This window comes from Pongo pygmaeus, chromosome X (genome assembly GCF_028885625.2).
Source record: "Pongo pygmaeus isolate AG05252 chromosome X, NHGRI_mPonPyg2-v2.0_pri, whole genome shotgun sequence".
Lineage (NCBI taxonomy): Eukaryota > Metazoa > Chordata > Mammalia > Primates > Hominidae > Pongo > Pongo pygmaeus.
The window spans coordinates 55,011,058-55,028,393 of record NC_072396.2 but is presented as its reverse complement, the minus strand read 5'-3'; the positions used below and the strand labels follow the sequence as shown (position 1 = coordinate 55,028,393).

General features: G+C 48.3%; 2 protein-coding genes across 2 annotated transcripts in view; one reads left to right on the top strand and one right to left on the bottom strand.

Moving 5' to 3' along the window:
- FGD1 (FYVE, RhoGEF and PH domain containing 1) overlaps positions 1-11,873 on the top strand; it is a 49,991-nt gene extending 38,118 nt beyond the window's left edge. Inside the window, exons 9-18 of the mRNA XM_054471278.2 lie at positions 791-849; positions 992-1,138; positions 1,572-1,664; positions 1,829-1,908; positions 7,059-7,089; positions 7,600-7,701; positions 8,077-8,202; positions 8,378-8,539; positions 9,889-10,032; positions 10,893-11,873. Coding sequence (XP_054327253.1) covers positions 791-849; positions 992-1,138; positions 1,572-1,664; positions 1,829-1,908; positions 7,059-7,089; positions 7,600-7,701; positions 8,077-8,202; positions 8,378-8,539; positions 9,889-10,032; positions 10,893-11,198 — 1,250 coding nt within the window. The 3' untranslated portion in view covers positions 11,199-11,873. The remainder of the gene's footprint in view (positions 1-790; positions 850-991; positions 1,139-1,571; positions 1,665-1,828; positions 1,909-7,058; positions 7,090-7,599; positions 7,702-8,076; positions 8,203-8,377; positions 8,540-9,888; positions 10,033-10,892) is intronic.
- Positions 11,874-12,025: 152 nt separating this feature from the next.
- TSR2 (TSR2 ribosome maturation factor) lies at positions 12,026-17,028 on the bottom strand. Its single transcript, XM_054471280.1, has 5 exons — positions 16,829-17,028; positions 16,551-16,641; positions 13,838-13,929; positions 13,140-13,316; positions 12,026-12,907 (listed from the first exon to the last, which is right to left on the bottom strand). The coding sequence occupies exons 1-5, from the start codon at positions 16,907-16,909 to the stop codon at positions 12,773-12,775; spliced, it is 576 nt and encodes a 191-aa protein (XP_054327255.1). The 5' UTR covers positions 16,910-17,028; the 3' UTR covers positions 12,026-12,772.
- Positions 17,029-17,336: the final 308 nt, after the last annotated feature.

Here is a 17,336-nt window from a genome sequence, read left to right as displayed (position 1 = left end):
AGAATCAGAATCATTGAGACAAAGAACAGGATCATCTCATTGTTTCTTTATATGGCTTTTTCTGATTATAAAAGTAATACATGTTCTTTGTCAAAAATATGGAAAATACAGAAAAACCTAAAGAAGACAATAAAAACCACCCACAGTCCCACCAACCAGAGACAACATGGGTATGCTTCCTTCTGGTTACATATGTAACTATTACTGTTATTATTAATGGTAATAATAATCATGGCAAGCTTGCATTTTTTAATTGGCTGCCAACTACTCCATCTATTGTGATTCTGGCATTGTGACATTGGACAACTTCTGATTTTAAATGATGTTGCTGTGGACATCTTTGAGGGTGGAGCTTTCTGAGATGGGAGGGTGTGATCAGGCCAGGAGGAGGTATTCAGGGAGGAAAGAAGCCCCGAGGCCGGGTGCGGTGGCTCACGCCTGTAATCCTAGCACTTTGGGAGGCTGAGGTGGGCGGATCACAAGGTCAGGAGTTCGAGACCAGCCTGGCCAACATAGTGAAACCCTGTCTCTACTAAAAAAACAAAAATTAGCCAGGCATGGTGGCACGTGCCTGTAGTCCCAGCTACTTGGGGGGCTGAGGCAGGAGAATCGCTTGAACCCGGGAGGCAGAGGTTGTGGTGAGTCGCGATCACACTGCTGCACTCCAGCCTGGGCAACAGAGCGAGACTTCGTCTCAAAAAAAAAAAAAAAAAAAAAAAAAAACCACAAAGTCCTGGAAAGGCTCCTCTCTGCTAGTTCCCCATCTGACCTCACCCCTCTATGCCTGTAGAGTCTCTGGAGCTGATCGCCACAGCAGCAGAGCACTCGAATGCTGCCATCCGCAAAATGGTGAGTGGCCCTTCTAGCCCCTGCCCTTCCTTGGCCACCCACCTGTGGTGTCTCCATCCTGGGGTGGGGGTGTCATGACCTGTGGGCATCCGACGGGAGGCTGGCACCCCAACCGTGCCTTTTGTTCCCTGTCTTCTGCCAGGAGCGAATGCATAAGCTGCTGAAGGTATATGAGCTGTTAGGGGGCGAGGAGGACATTGTCAGCCCCACCAAAGAGCTCATAAAAGAAGGCCACATCCTTAAGCTGTCAGCAAAGAATGGGACCACTCAAGACCGATACCTCATACTAGTAAGTGCCAGGCATGGAATTGTGGGTGGGTCATGCCCCTCCCAACACACACACACATAGTGACCTGGTACTCATTCAAGACTATACCTCTTTTCATTCCTGAAAGAGGAAAAAAAGAAAAACAGACTTTACCTCCTGCTAGCCATTCTCTCCTCTAGTAACAAATTGTATTTTCACTACCTAGCTAGGATTTTTTTTCTCCACTTTACAGATGAGGTAAATAAGCCTTGCAGAGAAGTGACTTGCCCGAGGTTCCCCACTAGGAAGTGTCTTCCATGCCTAGGCTCTTTCCTTGTGACCCCTGTGCCCAATTTGGGCTGTCTTTTCTCCATCTATTACCTACAGTCCTTGGCAGTAAAGCTTCAGGGCAAGGAGCTGGGCCACATCCCCACTAGGCCTTCTGCACATACATCCCAAACTTTTTCCTTCCTAGTTCAACGACCGCCTCCTTTACTGCGTGCCCAGGCTGCGGCTCCTTGGCCAGAAGTTTAGCGTGCGGGCACGCATTGATGTAGATGGCATGGAGGTAAGCATCCAGGAGGTGGGAAATGGGAACTTGGAGTGGGGCATTGGTGTTGGGAGGAACAAAGATGCTGGCTTTGACCCCGAGTCTGTGTGTGTATGTGTGCAGAGGGCTAGGGCCCTGTGGAGTTCAGTGGCCTCACCATGCCCCTTTCTGCCTCCATTCAGCTAAAGGAGAGCTCCAACCTCAATCTGCCTCGAACCTTCCTGGTGTCAGGAAAGCAGCGCTCCCTCGAGCTTCAGGCCAGGTACTTATCCTTGCCTATGCCTTTCCTCCAGCACCTACCTCCCTTTTCTTCAGATATGCTGAGGCATTCCAGGCCCAGAGATTGTTCCAGAGAAAGGATGGGCACCTTTCCCCAAAGATGCAGGCTTGCTCTTCAGCGGTGGGGGTGATCCCTAAGGGTTAGACGCCATTTAGATTCAGGGTGAGTACTTCACGATGTGGGGAAAGGTGGCACTCCTGCCAGGGAAACCTTTTGGAAAATGAATAAGCTCTCCCTAATTAAAGCAAGAATTTCTTCTGGTGGATTTTGTTAGAGGAGAGAGAAGAATGGGATGTGAAACCCAACATGAATAATACCACCACAAATAGTTTATTGTAGATTCAGAGATCTAAGAGAAATAACAATCAAATGCAGTACTTGGTCCATGACAGAAGCCTGGTTTGGGAAAAAGAGCCCTAAAAGACATTTGTGGGACAATAAGAGAAAATTTGGATGTAAAGTTAACATTAGATATTGAGAAATTATTGCTGTCTTAGGTGTGATAATGGTATGGTGGTTATGCAGGAGAATGGCCTTGTTTTGTAGCAGTGCGTGCTGAGGGCTTAGTGTCACAATGTCTGTTAATTACTTTAAAATGGTTCAGCACCCAAAAAATACATATGTAACCATACATACACATTTGCACACATATACATACACATATACAGTCATGCACTGTATAATAACATTTTGGTCAATGACAGACCACATATACACAGTGGCCCCATAAGATTGAAGTACCATATTTTACTCTATCTTTTCTTTTTTTTTTTTTTTTTTTTTTTTTAAGACAGAGTCTCACTCTGTCACCCAGGAGTGCGGTGGCATGATCTCGGCTCACTGCAACCTCCGCCTCCCAGGTTCAAGCAATTCTCCTGCCTTAGCTTCCTGAGTAAGTGGGATTATAGGTGCATGCCACCACGCCCATCTAATTTTTGTATTTTTAGTAGAGACAGGGTTTCACCATGTTGGCCGGGCTGGTCTCGAACTCCTGATCTCAAGTGATCTGCCCGCCTTGGCCTCCCAAAGTGCTGGGATTACAGGCATGAGTCACTGTGCCTGGCTTTACTATACCTTTTCTAGGTTTAGATATGTTTACATACCCAAATAATTAATGTGCTACAAATTAATACAATATTCAGTACAACTGTAACATGCTTTACAGGTTTGTAGCCTAAGAGCCATAGGCTGTACCTTATAGCCTAGGTGTGTCGTAGGCTAGACCATCTAGTGTACTAGTGTCAGTACGCTCTCTGATATTCGCACAACAATGAAATGGTCTAACGACACCTTTCTCAGAACACATCCCCATGGTTAAGTGACGCGTGACTGTATGTACATATATATGAAGTAAATATGGCAAAATATTAAAAAATTTTGCATCTCTATAGTGGGTATATAGATATGTATTGTACTTGTGCTATCCTGTTTACTTTTTTGTATGCTTGAAGTTTTTTATAATAAACATTTTAAAATAATAGCATGGGATGATGGCCAGCCATTTAACAGAGGGGCCTTTCATATCCATTCTCTACTTGGATGATTATAATCATAGCTCATATTTCCTGAAGACTTAGTTTTTTTCCAGGTACTGTTTTAAGTTAATGTTAACTTAAAATTTTAAGTCTAAGTTGACTAGTCAAAAGCTTACAAGAGCCCTAAAAGTAGCTACTGTTACCATAAATCTACTTTACAAATGGGGAAACTTAGGTGTAGGACAGTTCTGCATGCAAGGCACAGTGGCTCACGCCTGTAATCCCAGCACTTTGGGAGGCCAAGGTAGGAGGATCACTTGAGGCCAGGAGTTCGAGACCAGCCTGGGCAACATAACGAGACCTCGCCTGTTAAAAAAAGAAAGAAGAAAAAGAAAAAGAATATTTATGTACTTGCCCAAGATCCCAGAGCAAGAAAGGAGCAGAGCTGAGATTGGAGCTCAGGTCATCCGGCCCTGGAGTCCACGTTCCTAACCACTGTCTATGCTGCCTTCTGAGGGACCAGGTGAAAGGGTATCAGGGTCATGGTGAGGGCCAGAGGATGGATGCATGTCAGTAGATGGCCTGCTTCTGACAGGCTGTGAGAAAGTGAGAAATGACTGGCTGGGACTGCAAGGAGGTGGGAGAGAGAGATGAATGTGAGATAGAGGGTATCCTCCTGGGAGATGAAGTGGGTCTTGAAGCTTGGGGAGATTAAGAGCCTCATGGAGGCCTGCAGCAGGGAAAGTGAGAGCAAAGCAGATGCCCTGCACATCCAAGGGAGTGACAAGCCACGTGACAGGGACTCATCATCTGCAGAGAGGAAAGGGGCTGCAGTGGGACACTGGGCCCAGAAGGGGCAGCCAAGCAGTGTAGGATTTCCTCCTAGTGGCAGCAGGAAGGCGTAGAGGGTTTGCTTTGCTTTGCAGTCACTTTTACTGCCCTTAAAAGAAGAAAGAAATTTAATGCAAATTTTCAAATATCCGGAAAAGTATAAGTACAACAAGCACCCAGATGCCCACAACTTAGACAGCTGCTTCTCAACTTTGGCAACCTTTGGAATCAGCTGGGGAGCTTTTAAAAAATACGGATGCCTGGGACCCACCTGCAGAGATTCTGATTTAATTGGCTTGGGGGATAGCCTGAACATGGAGAGCCCTAAAAGCTCCCTAGGTGATTTTATTTTACTTTTTAATTTTTATTTATTTATTTTTGAGATGGAGTCTCACTCTGTCGCCCAGGCCAGAGTGCAGTGGCGCCATCTTGGCTCACTGCAATCTCCGCCTCCTGGGTTCAAGTGATTCTCCTGCCTTGGCCTCCTGAGTAGCTGGGACTACAGGTGCATGCCACCGCGCCCGGCTAATTTTTGTATTTTTAGTAGAGACGGGGTTTCGCCATATTGGCCAGGCTGGTCTTGAACTCCTTACCTCATGATCTGCCCGGCTCGGCCTCCCAAAGTGCTGGGATTACAGGCATGAGCCACCACGCCTGGTCCCTAGGTGATTTTAATGTGTGTATCAGCGTGTACAACCACTTATTTAAGAGTCAGCAACTACTGACATTAAATGTCTTTTGCTGAACCATTTTAAAGTAAATTACAAATATCAGGACACTTCACCCCATACACTTCAGCATGAATAGCCAAAAAACTCTACTATACCGTAGTTCTTTTTTTTTTTTGAGATAGGGTCTGTCCCTGTCATCCAGGCTAGAGTGCAGTGGCATTATCATGGCTCCCTGCAGCCTCAAACTCCTGGGTTCAAGTGATCCTCCTGCCTCAGCCTCCCAAGTAGCTGGGAATACAAGCATATGCCACCATGCCCAGCTAATTTTTGTATTTTTTGTAGAGATGAGGTCTCACTATGTTGCCCAGGCTGGTCTTAAACTCCTGGCCTCAAGCAATCCTCCCGCTTCAGCCTCCCAAAGTGCTGAGACGACAGGTATGAGCCACCACTCCGTCTATTGTGGCTCTTAAAAATAAAAAGCAACACTTGCTCACTTCTAAGAAATTATAAATTAGAAAATATAGATAAATAAAATATTTCTTTTTTTTGAGTCACAGTTTCTCTCTTGTTGCCCAGGCTGGAGTGGCAGCAGTGGCACCATCTCGGCTCACTGCAAGCTCCACCTCCCAGGTTCAAGCGATTCTCCTGCCTCAGCCTCACAAGTAGCTGGGATTATAGGCTCCCGCCACCACGCCCGGCCAAGTTTTGTATTTTCAGTAGAGACGGGGTTTCACCATGTTGGCTAGGCTGACCTCAGGTGATCCAGCTGCCTCGGCCTCCCAAAGTACTGGGATTACAGGCATGAGCCGCTGCACCTGGCCAATAAAATAATTTTTTAAAAGAATACAATCAGAATAGGCCAGGCGCGGTAGCTCACGTGTGTAATCCCTACACTTTGGGAGGCCGAGGCGAGAAGATCACCTGAGGTCACAACTTCAAGACCAGCCTGGCCAACACTGGCGAAACCCCGTCTCTACTGAAAATACAAAAATTAGCCAGGCGTGGTGGCACACACCCGTAATCCCAGCTACTTGGGAGGCTGAGGTAGGAGAATGGCTTGAATCTGGAAGGCGGAGGTTGCAGTGAGCTGAGATCGCGCCACTGCACTCCAGCCTGGGTGACAGGGCTGGAGTCTCAAAAAAAAAAAAAGAATACAGTCAGAATAAAGTGATTGCAGTGCAGTGCAGGGCAGACAGAAGAGTCAGGGAAGGAAGACAAAGGGAAGGGGAACTCACACTGATTGAGCATCAAGTGTGCCAGATATTGTGCTGAGCACTGTACACATTACCTCAGTTACTGCTGAGAACCCAGAGAGTGATAATCATTCTCCATTTTACAAATGAAGAAAAAAAACTACCCTCTTTTCTCAAACTTGACATTCCAGCAACAGAGAATTTTTTTTCTTTTTTGAGACAGTCTCACTCTGTCACCCAGGCTGGAGTGCAGTGGGACGATCTCCGATCACTGCAACCTCCGCCTCCTGGGCTCAAGCGATTCTCATGCCTCAGCCCCCTGAGTAGCTGGGACTACAGGCATGAGCCATCGCGCCTGGCTAATTTTTGTACTTTTAGTAGAGACAGAATTTCACCATGTTGGCCAGGCTGGTCTCCAATTCCTGACCTCAAGTGATCCACCCGCCTTGACCTCTCAAAGTGCTGGGATTACAGGTGTGAGCCACCCACACCCAGCCAACTGATAATTATTGACATGGTTTCTTTTATGTTCTATATTCTCTCCCACACATTTCACCCTTACCCCTCTACCTGAGGCCTAGCACCTCCTTGAAAAGTCCTCACCCAAACTTCAGACTGGGGCATGTCACCTCCTCTGGGCTCCTTGGCCTTATTTTCACCATCAAAACACTGATCTCCCTGTATTGTCCCTGTCTATTTCCTCTACTAGACAATGAGCTCCTTGAGGGCAGGGTCCTCTCTGAAGCTCAAGTTCTTAGCACAGGGTCTGGAAAGTATTAGTAATCGTTAAATAAATAAACCCAGGCAGATTATGTGACTTGCCCGAGGTCATATAAGTAATAGGTGAAGAAGAGGGTCAAGCCCAGGTCTTTCTGACTCCAAAACACTTGCTCTTCCACTCCAATTGCTTTTTGTGGGCCTGCCTAACCAAACATCTTTCTTTTTTTATTCCCCACCCCAAGGACTGAGGAGGAGAAGAAAGACTGGGTCCAGGTAACATCCAAGGCTCTGTGGTAGGGGGCTAGAAGAGTATTAACAGGTCTCCTAGGGGTTGATAGAGTCTCCCTCAAAACTCACATCTAACCAGAATGGTCCCGGACAACTGTCTTTCAACAAACTTTACTATCCCCATTTTACAGATAAGCAAACTGAGGTGCAGAGGTTGAGCAGAAACTCACAAACTCTTCTTTTAGGAAGCTGGTTTCTCTGAGGGTGTATAAGGTGAGGGTGTCAAGCTCTGTAAAATCTTAAGCCCAGAAGGTGGCCAGGAAAGCCACCTGAGGTTTTTCAGCCACCACTTCCCCTCCCCCATTTTACACTTGTAACACTGAGACCTGGATTTGGGAGGGGATTTGTTCAAAGTCATCCACCTACCAGTGACAGAACTGGGTCTGAAACCCAGCTTTTCTAACTTCAGGCTAGGGTATAGGAAGGTGAGGCGAGGGTAGAAATGGGTGGTTTGTGGGGTGATCTGACTTCTCATTTCTTACACCTCCTCCCCAGGCCATCAACTCCACCCTCCTGAAGCATGAACAAACGCTGGAGACCTTCAAACTGTTGAACTCAACAAACAGGGAAGATGAAGACACCCCACCCAACTCACCAGTAAGAGTCCCCGCCCTCTTTCCCCTGCACTGGGACCCCTTCCAGACTTCCAAATGCCCACCTGACCTTTAGATGATCCTCTCCCTTTCCCAGACGGCAATGCATGACTTCAGAAGCAGTCTTCCATTGGTAGGGCCACAGAGAAATCATTGGGGAAACTGAGGCCCAGAAAGTATAATAGAAGTGATTTGTCTTCAGTAGCACAGCTAGGAGCAGAGCCAGGACTTAAAGGCAGGTCTTCTGAATGTGGCTGCTCCCCCTACCCCCAGCCCATCCCCACCCCATGATAATCCAAGCCTTGGAGCAGGAACAAGGGCTGGCTCGACTGGGTTGGGGAGTAGCTGTCTCTGACCTGAGACCTGGCCCTCCCTACAGAACGTGGATCTTGGGAAGCGGGCACCTACGCCCATCCGGGAAAAGGAAGTCACCATGTGCATGCGCTGCCAGGAGCCCTTCAATTCTATCACCAAACGCAGGCACCACTGCAAGGCCTGCGGGCATGTGAGTGTTGGGAGGCAGGGGCAGAGCTAGGGAGGGGACAGAATGGCAGCCCAAAGGCCCACTGCAGAGTGGGTGCCCTCCAAGTGGGGGGAGGCCACAAGTCTGCTGTGGAGGTTGGTATGCTGAAGGGAAGACCCGCTGGAATCAGGCTACTCTTGCCCACTTGCCATCCCAGGTGGTTTGTGGGAAGTGCTCCGAGTTCCGGGCCCGCCTCGTCTATGACAACAACCGCTCCAACCGTGTGTGCACTGATTGCTATGTGGCCTTGCACGGGGTGCCTGGGAGCAGTCCAGCCTGCAGCCAGCATACACCCCAACGCCGGAGGTCCATCCTGGAGGTAAGAGCCAGCCCCTGACTAACTCTCCCACAGTGGGCAAATGGGCTCCAACTCTACCCAGTGAGACTGAGGAGGCCCGAGTATCTGGGAAACAGTAGTGATCAAGGGACCCAGGCTTGGAGTGAGTAAAATGATGGCAAGAGTGAATGAAAGACAGTCATCTTTAAGTACTTAGACATTTAATCCCCACAGTAACTAATCTGCCCATGGTATTGTTCTCTTTATTTTACAAATGAGGAAACTGAGGCCCAGAAGGGTCATTTGCCCAAATTACACAGCAAATGAGTGACAGCACTGGATTTTTTTAAAATTAAAAAATTGGCTGGGCACAGTGGCTCATGCCTGTAATCCCAGCACTTTGGGAGGCTGAGGCGGGCGAATCACCTGAGGTCGGGAGTTCGGGACCAGCCTGACCAATGTGGAGAAAACCTGTCTCTACTAAAAACACAAAATTAGCCAGGCATGGTGGCGCACGCCTGCAATCCCAGCTACTCGGGAAGGCTGAGGCAGGCGAATCGCTTGAACCTGGGAAGCAGAGGTTGCGGTGAGCCAAGATCGCGCCATTGTACTCCAGCCTGGGCAACAAGAGCAAAACTCCGTCTCAAAAAAAAAAAAAAATTTAAAAATTGTCTTTTGTTATCACAGAGTAGGATAAGTAGAACAATATAAACAAAAAATAATAAAATACTGTATCCCTTCTACTCAAAAGTTACCACTGTTAGGGCTTATCCTTTCTAGGCATATATGCACAAACACACATTTTGGAGGTTTTTTTAAAAACAAATCTAGATATTCATTTAACACTTAAAAGAGTACTTACTCTGTGCCAGGAACTATTCTAAGCACTTTGCATTTATTAATTCATTTAATTCTCACATCAGCCCTCTTTGCTCTCCAAGTCAATACATTTTCATCTAGAGCTGGGATTCTAAGCCAGACTTCATTAACCACCCACATACCCCCTTAAAACCACAATACTAGATTACCTCTCACTGAGTGTAGGAAATGGATGTGTGATGAAAGACAGAAAAAAAACATGAGGCCTAAATGTGTGAATGGCTTGAGGAATGAATGCCCTGACTGAAGAAAGAATGCCTGAGATCCGCACACTCCTTCCACTGGCCTGTAGAGGCAGCAGCCGTTGCCCAAATGCGGCAGACGAACCTAGCTTTGAATCTCAGCTCTAGCTGATTCACTGGGTGGCACTGGACAAATCACTCCTGCCACCTGAGCTTGAGCATCTTCATCTGAGACAGGAATAGTAGTCCCTACACTGAGGAAGTATTAAAGCCAGGAGGAGCCAGGCTAGGCCTTCTGTCAACATTGATGCCCGGTGTCTCTGGCCACAGAAACAGGCCTCGGTGGCTGCGGAGAACAGCGTCATCTGCAGCTTCCTGCACTACATGGAGAAGGGTGGCAAAGGATGGCACAAGGCATGGTTCGTGGTCCCTGAAAATGAACCCTTGGTGCTGTATATCTACGGAGCCCCTCAGGTATGCATCCTACTCCTTCGGACCCTTTCAGCCACCTGGCAAAGCCAGGTCCAGTCCTTGACCTCTCCTTGGCCTTGGAAGATAAGGTGAGCCTATCTCTAAGAGGAAATCAGAACCCCAACCCTTGAGAGACAAAGACTGGCTAGAGACAAGGAGTGGTTGTGGTGTGTAGGGAAAACCAGGATGAGTTGTGGGCCTGGCTTCCTGGAAGGAGTAGAGATGGGGAACTGCTAGGTCCAATTTGGAGTGGGTAAGAGTATGCAGATGGGACCAAGCGCAGTGGCTCACGCCTGTAATCCCAGCACTCTGAGAGGCCGAGGCAGGTGGCTCACCTGAGATCAGGAGTTCAAGACCAGCCTGGCCAACATGGTAAAACCCCGTCTCTACTAAAGATACAAAAATTAGCCTGGCGTGGTGACGTGTGCCTGTAGTCCCAGCTACTCAGGAAGCTGAGGCAGGAGAATTGCTTGAACCTGGGAGGTAGAGGTTGCAGTGAGCCAAGTTCACGCCACTGCACTCCAGCCTGGGCAACAGGGCAAGACTCTGTCTCAAAAAAAAAAAAAAAAAAGTATGCAGATAGGGGCAATAGCATAGACAGAGGCCTGAAGACATTATTTGGTATGCTAAAGAGACTAGCCCAGCAGTTTTGTGAGAAGAGGCGGGGGCAGGGGGAGACAGGTATTTAAACCAGCCTGCATTTTAGCCCCAGTTCTGACGTGTTCCTGTTGATAACACTGGAGCCACGGAAGGTTCCTGAGTAGGGGACGGAAGACAGAGCATATGCAAAACCAGTTAGAAGCTGGGGCAGGGGGAAAGGTCTAGCCCCAAGGTGGCCCCAGCTCTGTCCCTCCTCCCGCCAGGATGTGAAAGCCCAGCGCAGCCTGCCCCTCATTGGCTTCGAGGTGGGACCACCTGAGGCAGGGGAGCGGCCTGACAGAAGGCATGTCTTCAAGATCACCCAGAGCCACCTCAGCTGGTACTTCAGCCCTGAGACAGAGGAACTACAGCGACGCTGGATGGCTGTGCTTGGCCGGGCGGGCCGAGGGGACACGTTCTGCCCGGGGCCCACACTGTCTGAGGACAGGGAGATGGAGGAGGCACCGGTGGCTGCTTTAGGAGCCACTGCTGAACCCCCCGAATCCCCCCAGACCCGAGACAAGACCTAGAGGGTTTGGGACAAACTGGGAGCCCCCACCCCACACTCTAGTTGCCCATGTCTGATTGGGGGCTCTAGCCCCTTCCCTCCCAGCTCAGTCAATACTTGAACTCCCATCACGGGCACTTTCAATCCCGAATGCTGGGTCTTGGGTTTTTTAATTCATCTTTTCACAAAACGTGGGCTTTTAAAAAATATATTCCTACAGTGATGTCAATTTTTATTAATCCCTGTCCCCAGGGAGGGTGGGAGCCATTGCTAGTCCCGCCTGAATTAGGTCGTTTTTCTCCCTCATCCCTCAATACCCTACCACAGATCCTGCCTCCACCCAGTTCCCCACAAAGCACCAGAGGTAGGAGACCTGGATTCAAGTGCCAGCTCTGCCACTGACCCCAGGGCCCCGACCCACCCCTGCCTCCTCAGCCAGTGTCTTCACACGTACAACTCCACGTGGGGTGGCAACTAGACCTCTCCTGCCTCTCCCATGGCTTACAGCTTCTACCCGGCCCCAAGGCTACCCAGTATTTTATCGTCCAGACCCATGGCAGGGCCACCGGGCAGGACAGGGAAACAGGGGGAGGACAATGGATACTCAGTTTTTTGTGGTTTTGTTTTTTGTTTTTTTGTTTTTGTTTTTTTTTTTTTAAGAAAAATACAGTTTATTTCAGGCTTACAGTAACTTTCATAGCACTGCTGTGCTCCGTTCGTTCATCTGTTTGGTTGTCCAAAGTACCAGGCTGCTAGGGTGGCCCAGAAACCGCCGCTCCCTTGTAAACTCTGAAGCTGAGCTCCCAGAAGGCTGATTCTAAGGCTACTACTCACAGGTCAAGCCACAGATTAAGCAGTAAGGTATTATTTATTAAGATCTTAAGCCTCACCCCTGAACTCAAATGGGATGGGATAAGGAGCAAGGAAAGAGGTTAGAGGAGACAGAAAACAAAGCCCAGCTCTTCCAAGCTCACCACCTAGCCAAGGTCTTCGAATTCCTGAGGGAACCCAGGACTGGAGGCTGGGCTGAAGGAAGGCAGCATTCCTGGGAGGTTCCAAGTTCTGGGCAGGGGTACAGAGCTGTTGCGTGTGTGGGGGGTGGGGTAAGGGAGAGGCTCCAGAGCTACTTTCGTTCACATTTTCAACTATTCTCTCTTCCACTTGCATGTTCATCTCACCATTCCTGACCCAGCCAGCCCCCTATCACTGAGTACTGCTGCTGCTGCTGATCCTCTCCTCCCCAAATCCACCTGCCCACTGTCCACCGGCATCTAGCTCCTCCTCCAGCCAAACCCACACTCACTCATCCCCTTCCTCACAATGACCGCACCCAAAAGACACTGTACTGGGGAACCCGGCTTCGTCACTTGGATGTTAACTAAAGGCCCAGGGGAATATGCTGGACAAGGTCCCCCCACCCCCAAGACCAAGGACCCTAGGTTTTCCTTGCCCTGGAGGGAGCCAGACAGGAACAGGGGAGAGGGTGGAGATGGGGTAACCAGTGCACAGGTCTGCAATCCTCAAAAAAAAAAACCCCCTACAGACAACTCTCAGAACAGCAAATAAGGGCCCAAAGCCATTTCCAATCATCCCCACTCATTTTTTTCTCCGGACAATGGTCCAGCCATCTTCCACTATATCCTCTTCCTTAATAGTCTGAGCATCTGGATCAGAGGGTTCAGGCTGGGGGCAGACCCCATCTGTAGCAGCCCCATCATTCGTAGCTGTGACCTGGAGGGGAGATTTAAAAAGAGAGCTGAATACACTGACCACTGGAGACCCAGGCTCTGCTCCAGCTTTTCCAGGATTGGCTGTGTAACTTTAGGAAAGTTCCCTGCCCTCTCTGGATAATACTACTACCACCAACCACCACCATCCCCTTATCACTTCCCTGTGAATCTAGCTGCTCTCCCAGAAAATTGAAAACATCTGTATCCCCCAACCCAAGGGGCACCCACTTCACCTCCATCTCTTCCACACTGTCCACATCATCTTCATCCTCATCAGTCTCTCTAGCTGTCTTAAGTGCAGTGGCTGTGACCTTGCATTTTCTTTGAGTGATGCAGGAGGCCATCTCCCTCAGAGCAGCCCCATCACCCCTCTGGAAGTGGTGGAACATGGTCTGTAGTTGCTGGCTCACCTACCAAGAAAATATTCAACCAGTTTGGATTTTCCAGATATCTACTATACAAACAGCACGTGTCTGAAGCAACAGTGGGGAGTAGGTTGGATTTTTCCAGAAGAGAACAGAGCTCTTTCCTCCCCAAGGAATTAACCAATGAAGCAACCACATATGAAGGGCTCAAATGAAGGCCTAAAGCATCAAAAGAGAGCCTAACTAGCAGGGAATGCTCTAGAACTGGGCTTTGAAAGAAATAAGATGTAAAAGGGAAGGTAATCTTATTGGGGAGCAATGGTAACCAGAGCGGGGGTGAAAATGGACCTGGACTGGCCTGACCTGCCCTTGGGATGGGGCTGAGGAACAGGCCTGGATGCGAATGATGTATAGAAAGAAAGAAAAGAAGGCAGGGTTTGGAAAGGCTACACTTTTTTCTCTAGGCAACAGAGAGTCACAGTCAAGAGTCTTGGCCCAAAACAGACAGCTGGGGAGAAGAAAGACTACAGGTAGGGAGACTACAGTTGTGCCCATGATAAGCTCACCTGGGGCAGACTCCCGTCTTCCACAACTGTATCAAACTCGTTGGTCAACAGCTCTCCAAGGAAGTCTTCCACCTCATCTAGCTCCAAGTCAGCTAAGTAGAAAAGGACAGGGCCCTTGGGTCAAAGACCAGCCAACTTCATCACCCCTGCCCACTGCTCTTCAATATCTACTTGGTGGATCTGCAACTGGGTGGGTAAAGGCACAGTGAGCCTTTTATCTGCTAAAGTGTTTTGCATTCCAGGTTTTAACATAATTTTTTAAGAACCACTAAATATTAATACCTCATTTCCAATCTCTTCCATCCTGCCTTTTATCTGCTAAAGTGTTCTGCATTCCGGGTTTTAACATAATTTTTTAAAGAACCACTAAATATTGATACCTCATTTCTAATCTCTTCCATCCTACCAAGGCCTCTTCCCACAACTCCCAGCCCTACGCTCACCCTTTCTCATCTGGCCTAGTCTAACTAGCCTCCCCTCTATGAGACCTTGAGCAAGCTACTTCTTTCTGAGCCTCAGTTTTCTCATCTGCAAAGTGGGGCTAATGGCCTCCTCAAAGGTCTGTTATGAGGAACCATCCAACACAATGCCTAGCACAGTGAAGATCCATAATCCATGTTAATTTCTATCATGCAAAGCTGAAGTTTTTGAAGTGTAGAGAACCTTCACAACTGTGGTTCCACTGACAAAAGAAGCCACAGACCAATGGGATAGTTAAGAAGAAATGGACATAGTAATTCCAATGATGAAATCATCATAGCCTTGACACTGACATCCTACTGTGTGACTCTGACCAAGCCACCTTCCTCTCTGGGCTTCAGTTACCTATAGGCCTATGCTCCACTTTTTCTGAATTAGAGAGTAACTCAAGAAAGTCTTCCACAAAGCTCCTAGCCCTCTCCCCTCTATGTGCTTTCCCTGGGAGAGCTCATCCACACTCTTGGCTTTCCCTACCACTCAAACTTAATATCCCCCAAATTTATCTCCAACTGAGACTACTCTGTGCCTGGACGTTTCACAGATGCCACAGATCTTCCATATCTAAAGCCAGACTCATCACCTTACTCTTCAAACCTGCTTCGCATCCTCCAGGGTTCCTCTACTCCGACAAAAGACACCTAATCCACCCATCAACTCAAACCAGGAACTTGCCTCTTTTTCCCTCCCTGTCTACAGCCAACCAATCTCCAAGACCCTATTCCACCCCTTCTTTTCCATGCCTGTTGCCACTGTCCTACTTCAGGCCTCATCAGTTTCTAGACAAAAACAGCGTTCTCATCAGTCTTTCCCTCTCCAGGTTATGCTTCATACTGATTATTTCCTGAACTTTCTAGCCAGCAAATCCCATCCTATTTCTCACCCTAGAACCTGCCCACGAATTTTTACCAGCTACTGCAGTGTTTCACAGTTTGCCTTTGAGAAATATCTGTTCTGCTGGGTCTTAAGGGACACTATCCATAGAAAGCTAATGAGAAACAAAAGCAAACAGGTTTTTTAGTGGTTCTTATTCTTACCCAAGCCTTTAATATGTTCATGAGTGTTAAGACTTTTCAATGGGAGCAGAAGAAAAGAGTTTTCCTTACATAAGGTAACTGGAGAAGCTTCTTCACTGAACATCTAACAGGACTAGTTAGCATGAATTTTGGCAAACACTGGCCTAAATGATAAAATCAAAGGCACATAAGGGCTTCCATGTCGTATGCTTTTCAGGGGGCTTCCCACACCCCAGCTTCATTCTCTACCACTCCTCCACCCCACCATGCACACACACCCATACTCCAATACTGAGCTCCCTGCTACTTTCCAAATATAACACATTATACCCTCATGCCACAGAACTTGAGTGTTGCTCTCTCTCTGCTTCCCCCACCTAGTTAACTCCTTCTCATTAAGACCCAGCCCAATTCACCACCTCCACTGAGAAGCTGTCTCCCCAGCCTGTTACCCCATGCACCCTGAGCTCCTCTTTATCAGAAAATCTATCAATGTTGTAACTATTTACGTGTGTGGATCCTCAATGGATAGTATACTTTCTTGAGAGAGATGACTCTGCCTAATGTCATCTCCAAAGCTAGAAATTGAAGATTTTTTTAAAAACCATACTATGCAACAGGCCCTCTACTGGGCCTCTTGTTCTTGTATATCCCTCAAGACGAGCCTACAGTGTAGCTCTTTGCTGTCCAAACAGCCACAGGTGGTTACTGAGCACTTGAAATACGGCTAGGCCAAATGGAAACGTGCTAAAACTGTAAAATACTAGATTTTGAAAACTTAATACTAAAAAATGTAAAATATCTCAATGTTTTATACTGACTACATGTTGAAATATTTCGTACACACCGAGTTTACTAACATTGATTTCATCTGCTATTTGCTTTATTAAAGTGGCTACTAAAAAAATTTAAATTACATGTGACTAGCATAATATTTCTACTGTACAGCGCTGTGGTGGATACTTTTATACGCATTTTAGGAACTAGGAAACTGAGTCTCAGGGAGGTAAATTGCCTTGTCCAGAGTAATCCCACGAGTCAGTGGTACAGCCCGTAAAGCACTGGAATCCAGGATTCTGATTCTAAAAGCTGAATTCATTCCACCTCGCCTTTAGGTACCAATCCACAACTGCTCGAGAGGAAATGCAGGCTCTGCGGGATGGGGCTCCTCCTCTCCACACCCCCACACAGGCGGGTCGCAGCGCCTCACATTCACTCACCATTGCGCATGAAGTAATCCTCCACTGCACCCCCCAGCCACTTGGCCTTCTCCTGGCTGTGCACACCCCCGAAGCCATTCTCCACAGCGATCTGTAAACACAGGTCCAAGCCCACCAAGTCAGCTTGGGAGCAGACCTGGAGTAGCCTGGAGGCCGCTTACGCCGCCCAGCCAACTCCTCTTACGCCGCCCAGCCAAGCCTCAGGCACCTAGCCCAACCAACTCCTGTTCTGCCCCGGGCCCTAACCTTAACCTTGCCCTGGCCCTGGCCCCACTGACCTGCAAGGCCGGCCAGGCCTCCAGGGCCGCGCAGACCCCAGCCCGGAAAAGAGCTCGCGCATCTTCTGCAGCGCCCGCCATTATCCGGCCCCAGTCCACGTGACGTCCCGGCGGCCCAATCCCTCTGTAGCTCGGCCCAGGCAGAACGAGACGCAAGCCGAGCCTGAGAACACAGGATTCTCTTTTCCGCAGACCTGGCAGCAAGACTAGAGCAAAAGAAAAATCTGTCAGAGCGATCGATGACACCACCAGAGTTACTCACTTAAATCAAAGGACACCAGACCTGAAGGACGTGTGGGGCCATGGTTTCCGGATCCGTGGGTACTGCGGAGGAAATATGTGGGGAACTTATTACAGATACAGATTCCAGGCCCTGGGGCAGAGGACTCAGTGAGTATAGCCTTAAAAATCTGCATTTAAGAAAAGCATCCTAACATCTGTATAGAATACTGCAACCAACAATAGTAAAATACAATCAGCTCTCCCTATGGGGGGCGGTCCACGTCCG